The sequence below is a fragment of the Pollicipes pollicipes genome, unplaced genomic scaffold (assembly GCF_011947565.3).
Source record: "Pollicipes pollicipes isolate AB1234 unplaced genomic scaffold, Ppol_2.1 Scaffold_3481;HRSCAF=4094_pilon_pilon_pilon, whole genome shotgun sequence".
Taxonomy (NCBI): Eukaryota; Metazoa; Arthropoda; class Thecostraca; order Pollicipedomorpha; family Pollicipedidae; genus Pollicipes; species Pollicipes pollicipes.
The window spans coordinates 156169-180473 of record NW_023596304.1 but is presented as its reverse complement, the minus strand read 5'-3'; the positions used below and the strand labels follow the sequence as shown (position 1 = coordinate 180473).

The following is a 24305-nucleotide window of genomic DNA, read 5'->3' as shown; positions in this document are numbered from 1 at the left end:
CCTACAGCGTACCGGGCCAGCAGGCGGCGTCGCAGCCGCAGCAACTGATCCGCCACCAGGGCCAGCATTACATCCAGCGCCAGCAGCCGGCGTACTCGCAGGCGCAGCCGCCGCAGCCGCAGCTGATGGGCGTACAAACATGGCGGCCGCCCGTGCAGCCGGGCGACGGCGTGCGCATGGCCGTGCAGCAGGCGGCACCGCCCGGTGCGCAGCCGGCGCCCGGCCAGCAGCAGCGGCTGGGCTGGCGCGAGGATCACATCGTGCAGGTGCACCAGCAGCGGCTGGTCAGCCTGGACTCGCAGCAGCGAGTGCAGTACCTGGAGCGCATGGACCCACAGCACCGCAGCATCCTCATAAATCACTTCCAGTTCCGGCAGCGCTCACTCCAGCAGCAGCAGCAGCAACAGCAGCAGCAACAGCAGCAACAGCAGCAACAGCAGTGGCAGGCGCGCCCGGGACTGGCGCAGGGTCAGCAGCCGGGGCTGGGCCCGCAGGTGCAGCAGCTGCAGCGGCCGCCGCACCCCATCCAGCAGATCCAGGTGAGGCGCGCCTCCGAACGGGCGCGTGTGCGGGACGGGCTCCACGCCGGGCCGGACGGCGTCCCTCGCACGCCCTCGGTCCTGATGTCTCACTGGACCGCGAGAGGAGCGCCATGTCGGGGTCGCGCCGTGGTTTATTTAGCCTGCATGTGATGCTCGGACGCACAGCGGATGGGCAGCGGCTTTTGTCAGCTTATGGAACTGGCGCACTGACTGCCCATTCCGGTCTGCGATCTATCATGGGTGAGGTTAGTTTTCCTTTTTCACAAGTTGCAAGTTTCGTTGATTCGTGACTCTCGGCTTTCGTCGGCTCGTTCGTCCATTTCCACGATCCACATTATCTTGGCGTGATCAGCCACGTCACGGTGTAGATCGCAGGGGCAAGTCTTTAAAAAGGCTGCTGTCGTGCCACCGCTGTAGGTTTTCAGCACAAGACTAAACCCTCCGCCCAATTTTCCGGGCGTACCTCGCATTCGCGCGCGCCCGGCCGTCCGCCGCCGCGAGCGCCGCGTCCTCGCCGCTGCGCTGTGGCGGCGTCCGTGTAGCGCCGGCGACGGGTGCCGTGTCTCACCGCCGCGCCCGCTCCGGCCGGCAGGGCGTGGTGCGTCCCGTGCGGCAGGGTATGCCGATGCCGGTGCCGGTGGGGCAGCCTCAGACGCCGCGCATGGTCACGCAGATCGCGCGGCCGCCGGCCCCCGCCCAGCAGATCATCCAGCAGGTACGGCACGCCCCCGTCGCCGTCCGCCCGGGTGTCGCTCACGTGAATGCTGTGTGTCGGTTCGAGCCGTCTCTGTGCTGAGGGCGGGTCCAACTGACCCAGCTGCAAGTGGCGTTTTTTGTAGGCATAACTGAGCGATGCGCTGTTCGGGCAACCATTGGTGTGTCGGAGCGACCGCGTCGCACGTGTGCCCCACCTGGTCACCCTGCCGTTGACGCAGCACAGCTCGGTGACGTCAGCCGACGGCTGCGGTGCGGCGTGTGACTGGCCCGCACGCGGACAGGTGCGACCGGCGCAAATGCCGTCCGACTCGCAGGAGCCCATCCAGCAGCAGGTGCAGCAGAACCTGGAGAAAATCCGCCAGACGATGGCCGCTCAGCAGCAGCAGCAGCAGCAGCAGCAACAGCAGCAACAGCAGCAACAGCAACAGCAGCAGCAGCAACAGCAGCAACAGCAGCAGCAGCAGCAGCAACAGCAGCAGCAGCAGCAACAGCAACAGCCTCAGCAGCCGCAGCAGCCACAGTCGCAGCCGCAGCCGCCACAGCCACAGCCACAGCCACAGCAACAGCCACAGCCACAGCCGCAGCCGCAGCCGCAGCCGCAACCGCAACCGCAGCCGCAGCCGCAGCCGCAGCCGCAGCCGCAGCCGCAGCCGCAGCAGCAACAGCAGCAGCAGCAGCCGAGTGGAATGATACCGGCGCAGCTGGTGCAGCGGCAGCAGGTGGTGGACCAGGCCGTGGCCGGACAGCAGATGCGCCAACCGCTGCAGCAGCAGCAGCCGTCCGTGCTGGGCATGCAGCAGCAGCTGGTGCAGCGTCAGCAAGCGACTGTTCAGGGCGTCCAGCAGGTACGCATGGAATGCCGACCCTACCGGCACACCTGACGAGCTCCTGCCAGGTGACATTGCACCGTGGTAGGACCGTTACTTTGATGTTGCCTTTGGGTGGCGTCCTGTGGCCGCCGCGCCGTTCTGACGTGGCCCCGCCTACCACGCGCCGTTCTGATGCGGCCCCCGCCTACCGCGCCCCGTTTTGACACGACCCCCGCCTACCACGCGCTGTTATGACTCAGCTCCCGCCTACTGCGCGCCGTTCTGACGCAACCCCCGCCTACCACGCGCTGTTTTGACTCAGCTCCCGCCTACTGCGCGCCGTTCTGACACGGCCTCCGCCTACTGCGCGCCGTTCTGACGCGGTATCCGCCTATCGTGCGCCGTTCTGACGCCGCTTCCGCCCACCGACAGCTTATGCAGCGACAGCAGAGCGTGCCACAGTCAGTGGCGGCCGGCGTGCCACAGCAGCTGCTGCTGCGGCAGCAGAGCGACCCTGGCCAGCTGCAGCCGGGCCAGCGGCTGGTGCAGGTCGGCGGCCAGCAGGTGGTGCTGCCGCACGGCCAGGCGCTGACGCCCGAGATGCGACAGCAGATCCTGGTGCGTCAGAAGAACGACTGGACCGTTTGCCGGTTTGGTGATATCCCACTGCCGTGGAGAGGGATGGGGGGGGGGGGGGGCAATGGCAGATCACTCGAAGGCGGAGAGACTGTGAGGTCTGGCCCAGACTTCTGTTTTCAGTACTGTGTGTTTTTACTTTGTATGTACTCTGAGCGAGTCTGTACGAGTCCTGGACGTTTTTGTGATGTAGAAATGAGGCATGAAAAGCTTGCCATGATATAATAGAAGGCACGCTTTCTAATGGCGAGTCAACCCCCTTCGTCGCAACGCAGAACAACCAGCAGAACCTGGTGCAGCCCAAGACGAAGACGGCGCTGGCGAACCTGCTCAACAACCGGCTGTCGAGCGGGCCGATGAGCGGCTCCTCCACTCCGGAGACGCCGGGCACGCCGGTGCTGACCACGCCGCCGCAGAGCGTGCAGACGACGCCGACCGAGCCGCGCGCGCCGCCGGCCGCCGGCCAGAACGGTGAGCCGCCGCCGACGGCTCTGCGACCGAGGCTCCAGGGACGGCCGGCTCGAACAGAAGCCAGTGGGATAGGGGGGAGGGGGGGGGGGGGGGACTTGCGAGCTGTCTGTCGCCTGTTGGTGGAGGAGGGGCCACAGTCCTACGCAATACCAGACTGTCCCGTGTTTTTGGTACGCCCAGCACCGTGCTTAGTGTAAGCGTACGCGCCGAAGACTGACAGATACACCAAAATCCCAGGCAGTTAGTTACTGGGCTATAAGGTTCCTGGACTGTGATTGTTTTGTGTGCCCACAACTCCCTTCGTGACCGTGCCCCCGACGGCCGGCAGTGACGGCGGACCCGGCAGCCAAGATGGCGGTGCTCCAGCAGGCCGGCTTGACGACGGCGCCGGTCGGCCAGCCGCCGCAGGCCGCCTACCGGCTGGGCGTCAGCCCGCAAAAGCCGGGCCAGCAGCCGGCCGTCCGCGTCCAGTACTACGGCCACGACCCCACCCTCAACCGTGAGTCGGGCACGGGTCGACTCAGGGCGGCTCAGAGCCCAGGTCGGGTCAGACTGAGTCGGGTGAGGTCAGGTCAGGGCAGGACAGGGCTCCTGGTCAGGAGAGGCCGAGCCGGGCGCAGCGGCGGGGTGACGATGAGTGCAGTAGGACTCGTGGATGTCTGTGGTGCGATATGCCGGCGGCCACCGCCGACCTCGCCGTGATCGCGCCCGATTGCCGCCGCGCTGCGTCCGGCGTCTGTCGAGCCGGCCGCGTGCTCGGAGGTCGGACCGCGGCGCGAGAACTGACCGGCCTCCCCCGGCGCCGGCAGTGCCGCCCGACCTGTGCCTGCTGGGCTGTGTGTTCCTGCTGGTGGACTACCAGCACTGCACGCCCGTGGACGAGCTCAAGTCCTGGTGCAAGGTGATCAGCCAGTACGGCGGCGAGGTGGAGCAGACGTACAGCGGCCGCGTCACGCACATCCTCTGCCTGCAGCTCAAGAACGCCATCGTGCAGACGGTAAGGCTGCCGGCCGGCGGCGGGGGACAGAGGGATAGTGGGACAGGGACAGGGACAGGACCTCCACTGGGCTGGGAGGGCTCGACGTGGCCGGGTGAGGTGGCGTGGATCTTGGCGCTGTCTCTTGGCTTTGGTTTGGTGGCGCCACTGTCGAATCGAGAGGGCGCGATGGAAACCCGTGCGAGGCAGGACGTGGGCGTCACTGCTGGCGTCTGTCAGACGTCGGCCCCGTCCGCTGGCGTCCGTCCCGACCCCTCCCGCCAGCACCGCCCTCGGAGACCGACGCCGCGCGTCACACCGCTGCCCTCAGGCCATGCGGGACAACAAGCGCTGTGTGACGGCCTACTGGCTCAACGACATCATCCTGCAGCACAAGGTGACGCCGCCGTGGCAGGCGCTCCATCTGCCCGTCTCGTACAGGTATGCACCGGGCGCCGGTGGGCCGTACGTGTGCCTGCTGTTTTTGAAGGGCCCGGGTCGATGGCTCGATCGTCGAAGCCGGTGCCGGTCAGCTGTGATGCGGGCAGTTTGCCAGTTGTCGGGTGGTCCGGATTGTGTTGCTGGCTTTGAGATGCATCATTAGATTATGTTAAATGCTCAGTTTCACCCACATTGTACTGGAGTCTTGGGCTGCTTCCTCGTCGGGCTGGGAGGTATGTCGTACTTAATTTCTTCAGAAATGGACACGAGCATATGCAGGGAAGAAACAATCGAAGGAAAATGAACCTGCATCAGGCTTACGGTCGCCACCACTTTACTACAACCTATCGCACGGTTTCGGACTGTGTGGATGCAGTTATTGAGTGGAGCTGAGAGTGGCCGCCGCCGGCCGGGCAGCATGTCGTCAACACGATGTGCGCTGCACCACCGAACACCCCTCCCCCCTTTCCTCAGTGACGCTGACAAGCCGGGCAAAAACCTCATCATTACTATATCGGGCTTCGAGGACAAGGAGCGTCGCCGCGTGAAGCACATGGTGGAGGCGTGCGGTGCCAAGTACACGGGCTACTTCACGCGGCACAATACCACGCTCATCTGTCGCAAGTACGTCCACATCAGTGGGGGCTGCGTGCGGCGGGGGACCGCGATGGATGGGGCGGAAAGGAGTTCACGGCCGATGTCTGCAGGGCGCCGACTGTGCTGGGATCTCGAATGCGCTGCGAGAAGCGATCGTGCGTGGTATCGTGCGCTGGACCCCAGCGTTCATGCTCGGTGCTGCTGTGGCTCGCGCTTGCATGTCTAACCTGATCTGATCCGACCAACATGACCTGACCTAGCCTGACCTCGCCCTCGGCTCGGACAGACCGGAGGGTCCCAAGTACGCCAAGAGTCGCGAGTGGAAGACGCCGGCGGTGAATCTGCAGTGGCTGAACGAGTTGCTGCTGGGCAACCAAAGCGTGGTTCAGCTGGCCGCCCACCAGAAGTACCAGCAGTTCAGTCTGGAGGAGCCGTTCCGCATCGACTACAACCTGGTGCCGCACCTGATGGCCGCCTGGAAGGCGCCCATCATAGTGACGCGCGAGATCTGGAGCCGCTTCAAGGAGAACCCGCCGCCGCGCAACAAGCGCAAGGTGAGCAACCTGGGGTGCCGGCTGGGCCTGGAGCAACGTGACCGTTGTGTGGTGCCTGTCCGACGTCTGGCTGCGATGCATATGGGTGGGCTGGTGAGCTTTCGGGCGAGGCCATTGTCTCTCTGTGGTGGGGCGTTCCTCGCTTTGCAGATCGAGCACTTCATCGGTCAATCTCGTAATAACACGTTCGTGAGATTGTAGCACGCTGTTAACTTTGCGGGAGCCGCTCTCGCTCTCTGGTGCAGCCAGCAGCTTATGTAGGAATGTTAGTCAGGCGTCTGTGCGGTTACATCTGCACACGTGGCTGCATCGTGCCATGTGTCTCCACTTTTTCGCTTACTGCCGCCACCAAGCTGTGAATGGCATCGGCTTCTGCGCTCGGCGCGTAACGCCGGGACCGGTTTTTGCCCGCGCCTACTACCGAGGCCGTGGCCCGCCCAGCTTCGGCGCGCCGCGTGTGTCGGTGCTGGGAACAACCCTGAGCGGGGAAGCGCCCAACGTCCCCGCAGCAGCGCGCGCTGACCTGTGCGCCGCGCCGCTCCCAGCTGCAGGAGATCGAGGCGGACCGGGCCACCAAGAAGACGACGCTGTCACCGAACCTGGCCGATCCGGGCGTGCCGCCGCCGCCGGCCGACCCGGAAAACGGCCCGCCGCGTGTGCTGCTGTCGGCCTGCTCGACGCCCGGTCTGGCCGACACGGTGCGCCGGCTGGGCGGCACGCTGGCGAGCGGCGCCGCCGAAGCCACGCACCTGGTGATGGCGCGTCTACAGCGCACCGTCAAGTTCCTCTCGGCGCTGGCTGGCTGCTCGCTGATCGTCTCCCAGCGCTGGCTGGAGGAGAGCGGTCGCCAGGGTCGCTTCCTGCCCGAGCAGCCGTTCCTGCTGGCCGACGCCGAGTTCGAGAAGCGATTTAACTTCTCGCTAGCCGCCACGCTCGCGAAGACAGACCGGTGTGCCCTGTTCAAGGTGAGCCCGGCTGAGTGCCGGCGGGTCAGGCGCTCTGGGCGTAGTTCATTATTGGACGGCTTGTGAGGCGGTGGGCTGCGATGCCTAGCAGTGCTGAGTTCGGTGGTGTGTAGTTAAATGCACTATAGCTGTAGTACCGCCTACCGCAGTTTGGTGATGTGTAGTTAAATGCACTGTAGCTGTAGTACCGCCTACCGCAGCTTCGTAGATGCACTCCGGGCTTGCGCGTCTGGAGCCGGTGCCAACATCGCTTCCTGTGCGGACTTGAGTGCAGGTTTATGAAACGCTTCCCTTCTCGGTCAAGTACCCGTGTGATCATGCCCGGGTTCAGTGACTCCGCAGATTCCACTGGAGATCCAGACGCGTTGTCCCGTTCTCTTGGGAGCCCGTTTGGTCCGTCACAACCGTACTTGCTCGTCCTCCTGCGCCCGGCTCGCGCTGACGCCGCCGCGCCGCCGGCAGGGCATGAGCTTCCACATCACCCCAGGCGTGGTGCCGAGCCGACGGGCGCTGACCGAGATCATCCAGTGCTCGGGCGGCACAGTCGAGGAGCGACGCCGCCCACTCAAGGCGCTCAAGGAGCCACGCCTCCAGAACCACTACGTCATCACGTGCGAGACGGACCTGCACCTGGTGGAGGATATTTTCAAGGCGGGACTGCGTGAGTGGCGCGGGCGGGGCGGGGCGGGGCGCCGTGGTCAGAGCGGATCCGCTCTCGCTGGGGAGTGGCCGCCACGCATAGAGATCCCCGTTGGACAGGAGTTCTGCAACACTTCTGCGTGCTACCCGCACTTAAGGCTGATAAACGGAGAAAACTGCTGAAGGTCGTGGTCTATCATTATGCCTGTGCCGATGTAGACCTGAAGTTTCAGCGCAGAGATACCCAGATTTTTCCACGGTCTCTGTAAGTAGGAGGAGGACGTTATCCGAAAGCGACCAATGCAAGGTTATGCGAGCCCCGACCTGTGGCATTGTTTCTTCCGCTGACCCCAATAAGCCCCGCTGTTAGGCCCCGTTTTATGTTGTGTGACCAATGTGTTCGGAACGCTTCCGTCTGGCCGCGTGCGCGTGACGCCTGCCCACTCCGTCCGCAGCCATCTACAGCGCCGAGTTCGTGCTGAGCGCCGTGCTGCGGCAAATGATAGACTACACGCGCTCCTGCTACGTCCGACCGCAGCAGTAGGCGTCCCACCTTGTCCCGGGTGTGACGCGCGGCGCTGCGGACCGTCGCAGCGGGCGGGCCCGTCGCGCCGTGACGCGGGCTTGTGCTGCGCCACGCTGGGCCACAGGTCGCGGCAGCGCTGTGCGGTGATGCTTTACGCCTCAGTGGGTCGGCGGACGCGTCCGGCAGGGTCTGCGGCTGGGCTCAAACACCGGTGGCTGGCCGGTGCGGCGCTGAGCTCCGCCGCTGTCGGCCGGAGCGGGACGGGTCGGGGCTCGCCGGCGCGGTCGGCGGCCGTCTGTCGGCACCACGCCGCTGCTGTTCGGCTGTGGCCAGTGCGAATACTTCCGACTGTTCTGTGGGCAGACAGACACGTCCGAAAGCGGTTTAGGTTGCAGCTTGCTTAAGTTTGTCATGTTTTATGGGCGTCGCGTTTTTACGAAATGTCTGGGCTTAGTTGGTCAGCTTCTCTTCTGATCATGAAGATCAGAAGGGATCAAGAGATCTCTTCTGATCTCTTCTGATCATGCTGCTCCGCGGAGCCTTACGAAATCGTTCATTTTTGTGCGGTCCGAATCGATTTGGCAGCGTAGGGCATTAGTTGTGACATTTTCAGTATGCATATTTATGTGACTGCGCGATTGTACATAGCATACTTGCTGACCGGAGGTGGCCGGCGCGTGCTCTGGTCTTCGGAATGGTTGTCATGGCGATGGTCAGCGGCAGCGGTCCGGCGCTCGGTCGGCTCTTCCGGAACGAATCGTACCCAGTCCCGTCATGACCGTGTCGGCGGGCCGGCATCCGTCCCCTCCACGGCCGCGCCACTCCGGGTTTGTGTTATAACTATGCAAGCGGACTCAGTTCTCATTAGCCGCGAATAGTTCAGTATTCATTGTTAACATGCAAATACACTGTGTTCTGAAGTGGAGCTCACCGCACTGCCATTGTGTACGGTTTGTCGTCGGGTAAAACGCACTATGTGTAAAGCAGAATGGTGAAATTGCATGTTTTGGAATGCAGTTTTCATACTCAGCCATTTATAAACCCTGAACCATGTAAATCATGAACCATGAATAAATGTGCCGTGTATTTTCTACCTGTGTCCGTGGTGCGTCATTTGTGCGCTATTAGCGAACGACCCAGTCGGCTAATCCCGAGGTGATCCCACAAGCATAGACTCGTTCCGGCCGTAGGGCCGGGGCGGCGCGCTGCCAGCACACCAGCGGGCGGACCTAGCGTGCCGGCGCCGGTGTCGACCCGCCGGTGAATCAGTGTGTACAGGTGCGCGGCCGGCGGCGGGCGGGCGGGAGCGCCGTCGGCACCGTCTCCGCGGCCGTCTGCGCCTCAGCAGGTGGACTGCGTCGAGGGGCGCCGCGGCGGCCGATCCGCACGCAGCTCGAGACCAACGCCGGTCGGACGTGACATGCGGAACCGCGCTGACCTGACCTGACCTGACCTCACCCGACCCGTGGGCGAGGCGGATGGCGCGGGCGGCGTGCGTGGAACGCGGCGGCGGCGAGATGGCCGCGGATGAGGCGACGGCGCGCACCCTGCTGGCGCAGAAGGAGCAGGACCTGCTGCTGGCCGCCGAGCTCGGCAAGGCGTTGCTCGAGAAGAACGAGCAGCTGAGCAGCGACAACGAGCGCACGGCAGCCAAGTACAGCCGCCACCTTGAGGTGAGGGGGCACCGCTTTGGTCGACAAGCAGGGGGGGGGGGGGGGGGGCGAGCGGGGCGCAGGGAGCTTGGGGCCGTTGTCAGCGGCCGAGAAGCGGCTGAAGATGTTGACAATGTGGTAATTGTAAATGAGCACGGTGGCAGCTCAGCAGTTCCGGCATATTGCAGCTGACGCTAAGACGTGAGGCCTTCCACCGCATCGCGAGTGGGCAGACTGGAAAACGGCACATTTGCATGCCATTTGGGGCTGGAGAAAGACTCGCCATGTATGTCATTGCCGCACACGTGTCAGTGTGAGGTAAATGCTGTGCTGACACGATTCGGCCGAGGTCACGATCCGCGCCGGCTCAGCGTTACCACACCGGTGACGGGCCGCCAGCAGCCGTCTCGCCGTCACGTGTGACGGCTGCGGTGCCCGGCCCGCCCTCCTTGTGCTGGCTTTACGCGTGCGTGTCCCTTCACGCCGTGGGGGTTCGGCGTTGTCACCGACTAGCTCTGGCAGTTACCTGCCCGCGTGCTGTCCCTAATGTGCTCTTGAACACCGCCGCTGACAAATGACGTATTTGTGACCAACTGATTACTCGGATGGGGATGAACGTCGTTGCGGTTGCCGGGAGCGAAAGCAAACGGCCCCTCGTTAGCGATCGGTTCGAACAAGGGAACACGTTCGACCTTCTGGGAAGCACGCGCCGTCGGTGGTGCGTGCAGCCGCGTCCGCACGGTGACGTGGAGGGGTCCGCATGGGTAACCACGCCTTCCGGCGCAGGACATTGTTGTTTCAAGGTGTCTATAGATCTAGTTCAGGGAATGTCCTTCAGCGTCATGATTCGGAGCTCGGGTAGGTGTGGGCGTGAGCTTAACCTTGCGGTCGTTATTTCGCTGTGTTAGTTCCATTGGTTGTCCGGACACAACGTTGAGTTGTTCCTATGAACACACAGTGCGTTTAGTCCGTCCCGAGGACTCAGCCGGTTAGAGCGCGTGTCTTCCGATCTTACCACCCGTGGCGGGATGGGTTCGAGTCGCTTCAGGCGCTCGCTGTTTGCCCTCGACAGATATGAAAGCTGGTTAGAGCGCGTGTCTTCCGATCTTACTACCCGTGACGGGATGGGTTCGAGTCGCTTCAGGCGCTCGCTATTTGCCCTCGACAGATATGAAGTGCGGCCGTTGGCGACAGCCGTGCCAAAGGTCAGGTGACGTCATAGGACAGGGCGGACCATGCCGAGCATTACGACATGCTAAACTTTCGCCACCAAGTTCTGCCGTTGGCGTCAATTTGCACGATCGGATGGCAGGGGCCAGTGCTCACACAACAAGCACGGCTTAGCGTGAGCTCTGATCCCAAAAACTGATGTTTTGAAAAGGTTCAGATTGCATCTTTAAAAATATATATAACAATATCTGATGTATCTGATCATGTGTATTGATCGAATCTGATGCAATTCATAAAATGTAAAATCATAATTCCGTATTGTCCTTCCAGCCGTCCTGCACATGTTCAGTCACAGCTCGGCACCAGTGCCCACTGGCCATGTGGAAATTGGCGAACGGCTAGGTCAGCAAGGTCGCATCACTTCCTAAAGTTCGGAACCGGATTCGGTCAGTAGGTCGCCGTCGGCTCGTGCAAACGTGCCCCATTGGTGCAGTATGGGAAGCACGAGATTCGCATTTTGCCAAATTCGCAATGCGTAAATTGGCCAAAGCTCACCGTGACGCACGTCGAAACCCAGTAATTGGTTTGGCAAGGGGAGGGCAGGGGGCACGGCAAGATGGGATCAACACGCTTGGCCGCAAGCATCCAAAACTTTTGTCACAGCCAAATTCCCCGTTTTTGTCTAAGCACAATGCCTTGTTCAGTTCCCCGCCCACCGCCGACGACGTGACGTGTGGTGAGCCACGCTCAAGCGGATCTGTCGTTGCGAGTGAGCCGTGAGCCGTGCTGGAGCATGTCTGTTGTGAGTGGGTCGTGAGCCGAGCTGGAACGGGTCCGTCGTCGTGCGTGAGTCGTGAGCCGAGCTGGAGCGGGTCCGTCGTCATGAGTGAGTCGTGAGCCGAGCTGGAGCGGGTCCGTCGTCATGAGTGAGTCGTGAGCCGAGCTGGAGCGGGTCCGTCGTCATGAGTGAGTCGTGAGCCGAGCTGGAGCGGGTCCGTCGTCATGAGTGAGTCGTGAGCCGAGCTGGAGCAGGTCTGTTGCTGGTGTGATTCTGTTGTCGTGAGTGAGCCGTGTTGGGCGGCTCTGTCGTCGTGAGTGAGTCGTGAGCCGAGCTGGAGCATGTCTGTTGTGAGTGAGTCGTGAGCCGAGCTGGAGCGGGTCCGTCGTCATGAGTGAGTCGTGAGCCGAGCTGGAGCGGGTCTGTCGTCGTGAGTGAGTGGTGAGCCGAGCTGGAGCGGGTCTGTCGTCGTGCGTGAGTCGTGAGCCGAGCTGGAGGGGGTCTGTCGTCGTGCGTGAGTCGTGAGCCGAGCTGGAGCGGGTCTGTCGTCGTGAGTGAGTCGTGAGCCGAGCTGGAGCGGGTCCGTCGTCGTGCGTGAGTCGTGAGCCGTGCTGGAGCGGGTCCGTCGTGAGTGAGTCGTGAGCTGTGCTGGAGCAGGTCTGTTGCTGGTGTGATTCTGTTGTCGTGAGTGAGCCGTGTTGGGCGGCTCTGTCGTCGTGAGTGAGTCGTGAGCTGTGCTGGAGCAGGTCTGTTGCTGGTGTGATTCTGTTGTCGTGAGTGAGCCGTGTTGGGCGGCTCTGTCGTCGTGAGTGAGTCGTGAGCTGTGCTGGAGCAGGTCTGTTGCTGGTGTGATTCTGTTGTCGTGAGTGAGCCGTGTTGGGCGGCTCTGTCGCCGTGAGTGAGTCGTGAGCCGTGCTGGAGCGGGTCCGTCGTGAGTGAGTCGTGAGCTGTGCTGGAGCAGGTCTGTTGCTGGTGTGGTTCTGTTGTCGTGAGTGAGCCGTGTTGGGCGACTCTGCCGTCGTGAGTGAGTCGTGAGTCGTGCTGGAGCGGGTCTGTCGGGAGTGAGTCGTGAGTGAGCCGTGTGGGGCGGATCCGTCGTCGTGAGGGACTCGTGGGCTTGTGTGCTGACGGTTCTCAGCCCAGCGGACAGCCAGCCGTGCCACTGCACACTTGGCAGCTGAGGCTCGCAGCTAAACGGGACGAAAACAATGCGGCTGAGACAATGGCATATAATTACACCGGTGCTCACATCCGTTCAGGTGGTCAGGTGACCACGCGCGGTGAAGTTCGACGGTTGGGTTGGCTAAGTCTCTCACATCCTGCACCCCAATCCATGCGGTGGATGTATTAAGGCATGTGAAGGCATGTTCGGCAACACGGAACCGTGGCGACGTGGTACCAAAACGATTCGACTGAAACAACAGCGTGTAATGATATTGACACACATTTTTGTTCCGTTGTACATCCGAACACATGCTGTCGGGCGCATTGCACTGTAATCAGCCTTCGGACTTTAAGCAAGACGACTGGGCATAAAATCAGCTCCGTCAGTTCCAAGCAACATTAGTACAGATTAAAAGCTGCACCCTATAACTATGACAAAAGAATGCTAGTTTCAAAATCGAAGTGCAAGGCTATTAGAACTTCGGGTGACGAAATTCTCCCAAAATAAGTGACACTATTACACAAATGTCACAACGCGAATGTAGTTGCTGCCTGTAGTGTAGTTGCTACCCTGTAGTTGCCTCATCAAACTTCGTGTCTTCCGCAGGCCTTTCCACAAAAAATAGTTGCCTCGACAACGTTTGTTGGCATTTTAGCGGCTCATTTCGTAAATCGTTGTGACGTGCCGGCATTGCCAGAAATGAGCTGTATCTCGTTGCGTTAGAAGCAGAGCAGATTCATACTGTGCTGAAGTTGTCGGAGCCAGAATCGGAATTGAGCTCATGCGGTGTTGGTCAGTACTGGAATGACCTACGCCGGAGCGGAATCAAGCACAAGTTCGCATCACAGACGTCCTGCTCACAGTTTTAGTTTCAGCTTCGCGTCCTTCGTACGGCCCTTGAGCTTCTGTTTTGAGGTCTCACCCAAATTCAGTCGCGGCCCGCCAACTGCCAAACCCTGCCATCGCCCTGTCGAAGGCAACAGAGTTTATTGTGCGTTGCTCGACGCACTCTTGTTGCGCGTTAGTTTCAGCACCGTACGTGTTTCGAAAAAACCCGCAGTGCCTCACGTAAACAAAAACAGCGACGTTTTGCTTTACCCTGAAAATTTTAAGGAACGTGACGAAAAGGCCGCTCCGCCCACATGGGCCGGGTCGGCGGACGGGTCACGGCTGGCCCTGCGGCGGGTGTATTGACCAGCCCCAGAGTACGTGCTGTGGGGCGGGCTAGGGGCGTCGGCCCACTACACTAATTAGATTCCTCCGGATCGAGGATACCGCATAGAAAGCGCTCTGGATGTTTGTTTTCTGGGGAAAAAGGTAATGTGCGGAGATGTATTGGCGTTACGGGAAGCAGGACAGCCTGTAGTATACATATAAGTCCAGTTCACGCTAGCGTTGATTCGATTAGACTTAATTTAATTCCACCACATTCCACAGGCGCCGGATTTTGAAATGCAGGGAAATGGGATGAACAGGGATCGAGATGCATTGCCAGTCGCGAGGCCTATTTAAGCAACCAGACTGCCTGCTACACTCAAAAAACATTTTTGTTTCGTGATCATGCATTAAACTCCCTTTTGCATTTCCGTATTTGTTTTCACGTAACCAAATCATTAAAGAGCCGCAAACGTGACATGCCGAACAGATACATAATGGCAAAAGAAAACACCTCCGGACTAAAACTGACGGCTGCTTTGATAGCCTCAGCCACAAATCATGGATTTCGCTCCCGGTTATTCTTTTTGTCGAGCAGTTCAGATTTGGTAACAAATTATATTTTGTCTGAATGATTGCGTGAAAAAAACGCTATGGCGTACTTGATAACTGCACTTTTAATTACGCTACTTTGATTACATAACAAATGAAACCCTTTTCTATCCTGTGAACACAATGTTCTGTTGAACAAACATGCCGTTACATCGTGCTCAATGCCGTCAGCATCGACCGTAAGGTTGCATGCTCTGTCCACCGTCATACCGATCGTCTGTGTTGTCATGGAAACGGAGGTAAACATTGCACTGCTGGCCTTCACCGGCCCGTGTCGTGTTTCACCCGCTCTCACCAATCTCACCGGGGATGATAGCGCCGGACCACGGTCAACAGCCTGCGCTATGTCAAGTACCTACACACGATCTCCTCGATGGGAAATGTCAGGATTAGCGATGCAGCGATTGGCAACCGCCCGGTGGAAGGCTATTTTCCCGATTCTCTTGTGTATTGTCTCTTTCCCTGCTGCACGTTTTATGAGAAATCATTTTCTCGACAACGAAAATTCATGATGGGTCATTCCACATTTGCATGGAATTTTACACTGAAATAGTCACTTTAAAGATCATTCGGTGCACTTCAAAGCTGTGCTCTTTAAGACCTAAACCCCTCCAGTTTTTGAGGTACACGCTCGCGAGTATGTGCAGACCATTTCGTACGAATTATTTCAGTCACCTAGACATGAACGGCATACCAAAATTTACAAGTAAGCTTATTTAATCACATCTCATGCTTGCTTCATTTTCTTCAAGGGAGGAACATTTCCTTCGAATGAAATACATTGAACTTCCTTAGCTTACTTCAAGATAGCTGGGGAAGTGTGGAAGCTGCTCAGATGGTTTTCAAAGACAAACTTGGAGCTCTGAACGTGAGGCGGTACAAACAATCACCAATGGACCAAGTCCAGGAATACACCATTGGCTAAGAGGGTCGAGCTAGCCGGCGTGCGTCTTAAAAGCATCTGTGTCTTCCATTCTTTGAACCAAGATATGCGAACAGCCCTTCCTCGGAACTTGAATAACAGGTAGATATGATTGCGTGTAGTGTTAATTGCCTTCAGTGGAAGTTTTTTTACACCATAAAGCCACAGCAAGTTGCACCATGAAGCTGTTGCACCATAAAACAGTTTTGCTCAAGTTGAAACGTTGCTAAGGCACTCAGTATATTTACATTTTCTGGATAAGTGTGCTCGCCTGCGCATTATAAGAACACATCCGTCCGAAGTTCACCAGGGTCGTACTCCGGTCTCCTCCCGTGATCTCATGGGCGGCACGTGTGATAGGAACACATCCGTCCAAAGTTCACCAGGGTCGTACTCCGGTCTCCTCCCGCGATCTCATGGGCGGCACGTGTGATAGGAACACATCCGTCCGAAGTTCACCAGGGTCGTACTCCGGTCTCCTCCCGTGATCTCATGGGCGGCACGTGTGATAGGAACACATCCGTCCGAAGTTCACCAGGGTCGTACTCCGGTCTCCTCCCGTGATCTCATGGGCGGCACGTGTGATAGGAACACATCGGTCCAAAGTTCACCAGGGTCGTACTCCGGTCTCCTCCCGTGATCTCATGGGCGGCACGTGTGATAGGAACACATCGGTCCAAAGTTCACCAGGGTCGTACTCCGGTCTCCTCCCGTGATCTCATGGGCGGCACGTGTGATAGCTGAGATTCTACACCGTCGAAAACTGCAACGGTTTAGAACGGGCCACGTAACAGTAACACTGTCACGTTCTCACGAGAGCGCTCCCACGCGCTGCAAAATCCACTACAACCGCACGCAATGACACCTCCCACGTCCACCTGGCCCAGCAGGTTTTCCTTCCGGTACAACGAGCGAAGCTCCGGGGGCGCCGCTACCTGAACTTGAGTCAGCCTTTGTTCCCTGTGACGCCACGCGGACCGCCCAGTTTCGTGTCATGACGTCACTGGCCGCCGTTGTGGTCGGCATCGTCATGGTCACCGGCGGTAACTGGTCGATGCTTTCGGGGGGCGTTCGGCAGCTGACCGAGTTCAGGGTCGGTCGGTAGGACGGCAGCAGGGGGCAGCCGGAGGCTGGTCGGACAGGGGTGTCTTGGCGACGGACGGTTTGGACGACTGCAGCGATAATAAGTCGAAAGAGTACGGGGCTACAGTGAACAGCTGCATCTCACGAAACTCGGTACACGTCGTGCCTGGGAAGCAAAACAGCCGTGAATGGAAACCTCCGGACGAAACCTTCGTGATGTTTCCTCGGTCATGTCTGGCTCACGGAGCAGCTGTAGCAGTGGCGGCGTCGGCAGTGCCAGCCGGCGGGTCGTATCGCTCCGGTCAAACATCTGAACAGCCACCTTCTGTGCACTGGCGGCGGCAGTGCCAGCCGGCGGGTCGTATCGCTCCGGTCAAACATCTGAGCAGGCATCTCCTGTGCACTGGCGGCGGCAGTGCCAGCCGACGGGTCGTATCGCTCCGGTCAAACATCTGAGCAGGCACCTCCTGTGGTGCACGGTGTGGAAATCGGGGCTCACAGGAGAAACACTGCGACAGGTGGCGAGAAGCACTACAGCCTGCGCGCTCCAACTTCAGTGGTGTGAGGGGATTCATGGTAGTGGTATTCATTCACGTCATGAGTTTAATGGTAGTGTTTATAGCCATGCTCCTCAGTGTGGTAGTTTCATGTTTGTTTCCTCACTTTCTGAGACGCTTGGTCACCTGTAGCTGTGCTTAAGGAGAGCAAATATGCAGTGTCTGGAGCCTTAAATGATTGAGGGTGAATTGATGGTCAAGAAAGTCTTTGCAACATATGTGTGAAATTCTGGACGTCACTCTGACCTTCCTTTTTGGTTGGCTGCAGGTGTGGAACGCCTAACGTCCTTCCATCTCAGGCGTCACTGAATTCGTTTAACTATTATCCAGACAAGCGCGCAGTGGCCGTGAATGCCACCAGGGGCGCGCCACGAAGTCACCCGCGGGTGGGCAGACCGGTATTCGGGGCCCACCCAGCGATACCAGCCCCGTACGCTATTGTTTGAGCCGGCTAACCAACTGTCTTTCGAAGGCTCAATCTCTGAATGTCCTTTGTCAAGGACAGCGCAGTAACGCCATAATGCGGTGCATTTTTAGGTGACGCACTACCATTTGCGAAGTCCGAGGCTTGAAAAAGAAAAGGCACGAAGTTTGGTAACCCTAACTACGAGGTTGGCACACAACGCCTGCATACCGGCCCATATGCACAGTTGAAGTCGTCTTGAACGCGGAGAATATTAAACCATGCAGTTGTCATCCTTCGCTCGGATATTCGCTCAGTCTTCATTCAGGACCGCCATCTGACAGAATGTTCCTCTGGAAACAAGGTCCGCGATGGCACCATGCGTCTCCTAGCACAATTCGCCGGCTAGGTTTCTTCAGAACATCCATCCCCACCATCCAGCTTAAGCTGGAACTCCATCAGCTCTCACTCGGACCGGTGCGTGGCCCGGCCTCCGCCCGCGTGTTTCCCAATGGCGGGTAGAGCAGTGCCTTCGGCAGTCGGCTGCATTGTTCAGCTGCCTTCGGCCCAGTTCGCGAGCTGTGCCAAGCCGACCTCCGCCTGGAGGAGGAGGCGGCGCCGCCGGAGCCTGGCACCGTTTCACAACCTTTCCGACCCGCCCGTGCCGCCCGCCTCCTGCACCTGCCGGGCGGCTACCCCAGCTCATGACTGCCGCCTGCGCCATCTCACCGGTCCGCGCCCTCGGCTCGGACGGAAGGCCGACGACGGAGGAGACGTCGTGACCCCCCGGTCACGGGTCAGCCGGCCGGGTCGTGTGCTCTGCGAACAGAGGGCGCCGTGAGGCGAGCGCGGGAGCGGGGTCAGTGACCCGCGACGTAGCCGCGCCTCCGCGCGGCACCGCCAGTGAAAGTGCCGGCCAATCCCGACAGGGCCGACCGCGCTGACATTTCACTCCGACTGAGCACGGGTGTGACGCGTGCAGGCCACGCTCCCTGACGTGGATCGGGCATTACGGTCACGGATGGTACCCGTCGAGCGCACTTAATCGGGTGAGAGCCCGGAGGGCCGCCGTGTGAAGCGGTGCAGCACTCATGGCCGCGTGGGGCCTCGCACCGGGGCACTCCTCCGCAGGCAATTTGTAGCGCGCGCCGCGCAACCGGACCAAGAGCAGGATTGCGTAACCGACCACACCTGCTCCGTGGTGTACGGCCTGGGCGTTTGGCAGCCAGCGTGCCACCGCGTCCGTTCCTTTCCACCCACCCCAGCCGATTTAATCCCGTGAACACGATAGCTGGTAACGAGGTAAACGCTGGGATAGACAGAACTGTCTGGTTGGTTTTGGCGCGAATGCGTCTGGAGATCGTTGACCTTCCGACTTTTTAACCTACTCTCAGAGCGGAAGCGGGACAAACATGCCACAGCGCCGCCGGCAGACACGGTATCACATATTCCTTCCTCAATTTATGTTGTGGATCTTATCGGCATCCGTGTTATCCAGCCGTAAAACGACCGTTCAGTTGATGGTATCGAAACGAACACGTGTGTCTGTGTCGAATAATCGTGGTTCGACGCATGCAGATCCCAGACATTCTGCCAGGTGTAATGTTCGCGCTTAAGTTTGCTGCATGCGCACAGAAAGGCAGGGCTGGAGGCGGCTCGTCAACGGTCATCAGGTGCCGTGATTTCAGCATTGCAGGGATCAAAATAGCTCCATAGATGACAAAATCTGGACGAACGTACCCTCATCCTCCCAATGGAGTGGTTGGATCGCGAGCCTCAGTATCCAGAGACGCAATCCCATAAATTAAGAAGACACTTGCGTTCTGGACCAAATTTTTTCATGCATGTTCCTTACTTATCCACAGATGCGAACGTATCAAGGGATTTGCTAGGCACCATACGCCCGCCATTTATTGAAGGTCAGCATGTAGTGTTGTTGATTGTGCAAGTTAGTTGGCAAGATCTGACGAACAATATCTAACTACACGATGGCTCTGACGAGGCACAAAGGGGAATAAAGTTGCGCCCCAACTTACTCCATTCGTAGTAAATCCCACTTTGTGGAGCGGACTCGGTTTCAGAGCTACTCAGCATGCCCCTACTGCATTATCAGCTGGAACCTGAGCAACTTGAAGTGAAAAGGATTGTTGTCTCCAAGCTCATAACTAACCATAATCCGACCATGTCAGATGCGTTACGGTACACTCGTACTCCCTGTGAGTGGAACATGGCGACTATCCAGTTTTTTGCTGCAGTATTTGCGTGTACCATGTTCTCAGAGCTTTGAGCTTTGTTTCCAGAGCCTGTCTCTTTGTTTCTGGGTTAGTTACACAGCGTGTGTAGTCCGAGCGGATGTGTGATGAATAACCCTACAATAGCCCCAAAATGCAAGTGACGGACTATAGCACGTGAAACATGTATCATTCTCATAACATATTACAATAATTGGTTTGATATCCCGACTTATTCACGCACATTCGAGCCTCCTATCACGCCCGTCTAAATTAGGAACAGCGATAAAGATGAGAATATTGGAAAAACGATGTTTACGCAGGATATTAAGCGCATGAACTACGCAAGATGTCGATGCAGAATGCGATCGCTAAGCATTCGGCTTTGGCTTGCAGCAGTGGTCTCCTTGTGTCGCGTAGAATTCGCAACGCTTCAGGACTGAGAGTGAAATTTATGATCGCATTGCTATTCAACGATTACTCAAAGAAGAATGGCAGTGATCCCAGCTCTCGGATGCTGGCTGACATTTGCATGAAGTCGCGTCTGATCGATGACCGGATCGATGACCTGATCACTCATCGACACGTGTGGCTCTCGGGGTCACGGTAGGCGCAGAGTCTTACAACGGCTGTTGGGAGCGGCGAACGCGAGCGGAATATCCGCGTTGTGCCTGGAATTTGCACCGGAGCCACCTGATCCAAGGTGCGATGCGTTGCCTAGGCGCGAGGCGTCAGTCCTCAGAGTATCGCGGCCACCAGGACGTGCACTTGTGTTGCGACCCGACCGTCGCCAGCCTCAGTGACGACGTTGTTCCTCCTACCGCTGTTCTGCGCATGGGAAAGCCTGTAGGCCCGTGGCAACCTTCTTTTGCAGTGTCGGGTCCTTGCGAATGGGTCACCTTAAGAAGCCTGGAATATTGGCTTTTCCAAGTCATCTGAAATACTTCTTTTCGGCTGGCCCACGCGAGCCCTTGTAACATTATTGATTGACAAAGAAGGCAGCATTGTTCGACCTACATGCCGTAGGAAGTTTTGTACAGGACAATATGAGGCAAACCAGACTGTGGTGAGGAACAGTCGTCGTTGTCCAATTGTCAAACAGCAGAAGATGTTTGCAAAAGGACACTGCAACTGCCCGAACCATATATTGCTTTTTCTATGAGTCATTCAGTGACGCCCCATTCTTTGAAACTTCCACTGGCCTCTTCGACGTCTATTGTTCGTGTTCTTTGTCGCCTGCCCACGCACTGGAACAACGCCGCCACTGTGTTATTGTTCGCCAAAAGTGACGGCGACACCCGTCCGATCGATTATATCTTGGGAAGCCTGTTTGGCGAGAAAGCGGTTCACACTTTTGTAAATCTGGCATGCGGACCATGCGGATGATAATGCTATGTCGTTGGTTCCAACGTAACCACAGTGACAGTCTAAGCAGCGTTTAGCTGACGGGCGGCCGGCTCATCTCTTGACTTGCACAAGCGACAGGCGGACGTCACCGTTCCAGCCCCAGTGCCCGCGCTGGCCGGCGCGCGGGCCCGGCGCTGCCCGTCATGACCATTGCCGCTGCCCTTAGCCGGTACAACCGACTCTCACAACACAAGCTCTCTTTACTATGACGCCTGCATCCGAACAAAACACCAAAGTGCTGTCCCTTCATCATCGTCGCGTGCCCGCTGTCCGGATGCATTTTACTGTAATCAGGGGGTCGCGGAGCGTGGCGCTCTCGTAACTCGGGGCACATGACCACGAAATAGAATGCCACTTAGTCTAACAGTCGGACGGCGAGGGCCTGGTTGACAGCCTGGGTGCGGATCAGCCGCTGTTTACGGCAGCTCCGAGGGCGGTTCAGATCCGCTCACGCCCATCGTGTAACGTTGAAGACAACTCATGGCTGGGTTGGCAGAAAATGTGATCGCTGCAGATGTCAGCGCTTCCAACACTGCAATGATGTGTCTCACTATGTGGTATATGAACTTTGGGTTTCAAAACAATCCTTGCCGACAAGAGCGTTGGTGAAACGGCCGGTTCTTGAAAAGAACCTCCCAAAACTTTCGAGCACTGCAGTCAATTTTGAATCTGCTAATTTTAAACCTTTCCGCACCGAGCTTGAAAAGTCGATCTCCCCATTTTGCCATGCGACTAACATACGTCTTGGCTCTCAAACCTCTGTGGGGAGAAAATCCTGTTGAAAAGGGCCGTGCCCCGCTGACGCCTGCGCTGCCGTTGCTTCCTGGACTGCGCCAACGACTGAGCTTTCTCCTCAAACTGTTTCTGAAGGCGTCAAATTGGGTATATCATGAAAATTCTAAACCATGTGGTTGTCTTTTCTAAAGTAGCTTCGAAAAACGTACATAAATCCCATCAATTAGCGACCGTACCCATCTAAATGCGAACTGAAATCAACGCATTATATTCGTTATTGGTTGGTAAGCGTCACGCAAGCTCCCGTTGAGAGTCCCCGTTTAGGTAAGGCCTGCAAACACCCGTACAAAACATTGTAAATAAACTGATCACAAGCATGGCAATGTCTATCGTTATATCTAATGACTCTAGCTACAAAGATCAACTTAGAGGCCCATCGGCACTGGGATACCCTGAAATGCATTTGACTCTTAAAGTTAACTGTGACGCACTCTTAATTGTTCAGCAATGCTCTACATATTTTGCAAAGTTCTGCAAACAGCATATACGTAGCTTGAACTTGCTTTTACGACGAAACCGGACAGCATTTAAACAAAACAAAAACTGGTAGCTCAACCGTGAGGGACAGCGTAGGAGACTGACCTAGGGAAGAGTTGTACGTTGTGTGCCACGTCGGCCCGTCACGTTTCTCAATGTTGCTTTAATCCATCCTGTGCGAAATCAGCACTGGCTCTTAAGCCCCTCCCTTGCGGCGTCGAAGGCGGCGAAATGCCTCGCACCGGCAAGGTTCAAAATGCCAGGTCATGGCGGAAAGCCAGTTTTGCTAGCATCGAAACGTTCTGGCGATTACTGTCATGACGTTTACTTCGTTAGTGAGGAGATGTTATGTTCCGGATTTCTGCATTCTGCATGTGCCAGAATACGGCGACGAGTGTATGCTCACCAGCCGTGCACATGAAGCCGCCGCTCATCTCGTCGCCGGCTGGGCCGCCACGGTCGGGCTGCTGTTTGTGTGCCGACGACCGATCCCGTATAGGACATGACCGGTGGCTGCCCGGTCATGCAGCGTTGCATGACCCGTACCGTTCTAATTCCCAGCGGCCTAGCACCAAACAGGTTCGCGAATCAACGTGGTCAGCGCCTCGTCGGCTGGTTGCCATGGCGACGGTTACTGTTGTCGCCTGACCGACAGCCGGCCTGCCGCGCTCCGAGCCTCATTCAGCGGCCGGCCCGGGCGGCACGGCGGCGGGCCCACCGCGGGTCTGCGGGGGCGGGGCCGGTGCGGCGGGCAGGATGTCCGGCCGGCCGCTGGCGGGGTCATGACCGGGCCACGCGGCCGGCCGGGCCGGGTCAGCTCGCGGCGGAGGCAGGGGGCAGAGGTCACGTCATTTCAGCGTCGGGGGAGGCTGTCGTAGTCCGGATCACGACTCAGCAGGATAGGCGGTACGTCGTGTGTCTGGTTGGTTAGCGCTTACGCATTTGGCTGACGTGTCGTCACCGTCACCGTCACCCGTTTGACACCACACGGACATCAGTTAAGTGCTTCCACGGGACGAGTGCTTCAGGCGTATTATTATCTCTACGCGAACTTGCAACAATAAGGCAATTCACGTACAACAAGAAAATTAGGCAACGTTAATGATATAACAACGCTGGCGTGGAAAAACAGTGCATCAGTACCGACCGAGGAACGTTATGAATGGCTTCCAGTTTGTCGTGCTCAAGCTGGGGTATTCCTCGGGGAAAGCTGATCATCTCTACTCTTGACTTGCCGGCACGCGCAGCTCACACAAAACACGCTTGCTGGCTGGCTGGAGAGGGACGCTGTTAACATCCGAGTGGATTTCGTTTGGAACGCTTGATCCCGACCCAAGACAGTTGGCAGGCTTAAAGTCAATTATTGCATAGGCAGGGCACTGGTGAGCGCGAAAAGGTGCGACAATGCACAAATCACACTTTATTTATGTTTCCACCCGTTTTGAGGACTGTCGAGCAATGTGCGTGTCATACGGGAGCGAAGAAACCCTTTTTCAAAGCAATCACAGGAAAGCTGGAAGGTAGATCACGCTATTTACTTATGTATGCCTGGGCAGTATTATGGATAGAGAAAGGCATAAGGAAATTTAATCATTTGACAGCAAGAGAACAGCCACCTGTGCCCAAATCATTATCATGATCAACAGCAAAACCGCGATGACAAAATGAGCTTTTTTCGATGGCACACTAACCGGCATTGCCACCAACGTGTAGGATGCATTCAGAACACGGCAGGCCAACCAGTCTGCTGCGTCCACGGACGAATATGCACTCAAATCTGCCAACGCTGGGATGACTAGGGACGTTTGGTGACGGGGCGTGACGACTGGAGACACAGACTGGTGATGTATCACTTCGCAGCAAGGCCAGGTGCTTGCAGAGAGGACGAATTTTGAAAGACATATCCGAGCTGGTGTGGTGATGCACGAAAGGTGAAAAGTGCTACAATGCATTCGCGTGAAGTAATCTCGTTTGGTTGTTGTCAAGATGTCGCATCCGTCTACAGTTACTAGTCTTTGTCGCGCT

At 57.9% G+C, this 24305-nt stretch overlaps 1 protein-coding gene across 1 annotated transcript; it reads left to right on the top strand.

Annotated features, from left to right (window-relative positions):
* Positions 1-218: 218 nt before the first annotated feature.
* Positions 219-8362, top strand: LOC119092839 (PAX-interacting protein 1). Its single transcript, XM_037215759.1, has 14 exons — positions 219-539; positions 1135-1257; positions 1541-1675; positions 1991-2104; positions 2501-2686; positions 2980-3175; positions 3504-3674; positions 3985-4172; positions 4483-4592; positions 5067-5216; positions 5476-5743; positions 6289-6708; positions 7171-7369; positions 7803-8362. The coding sequence occupies exons 1-14, from the start codon at positions 327-329 to the stop codon at positions 7889-7891; spliced, it is 2562 nt and encodes an 853-aa protein (XP_037071654.1). The 5' UTR covers positions 219-326; the 3' UTR covers positions 7892-8362.
* The last annotated feature ends 15943 nt before the right edge of the window (positions 8363-24305 follow it).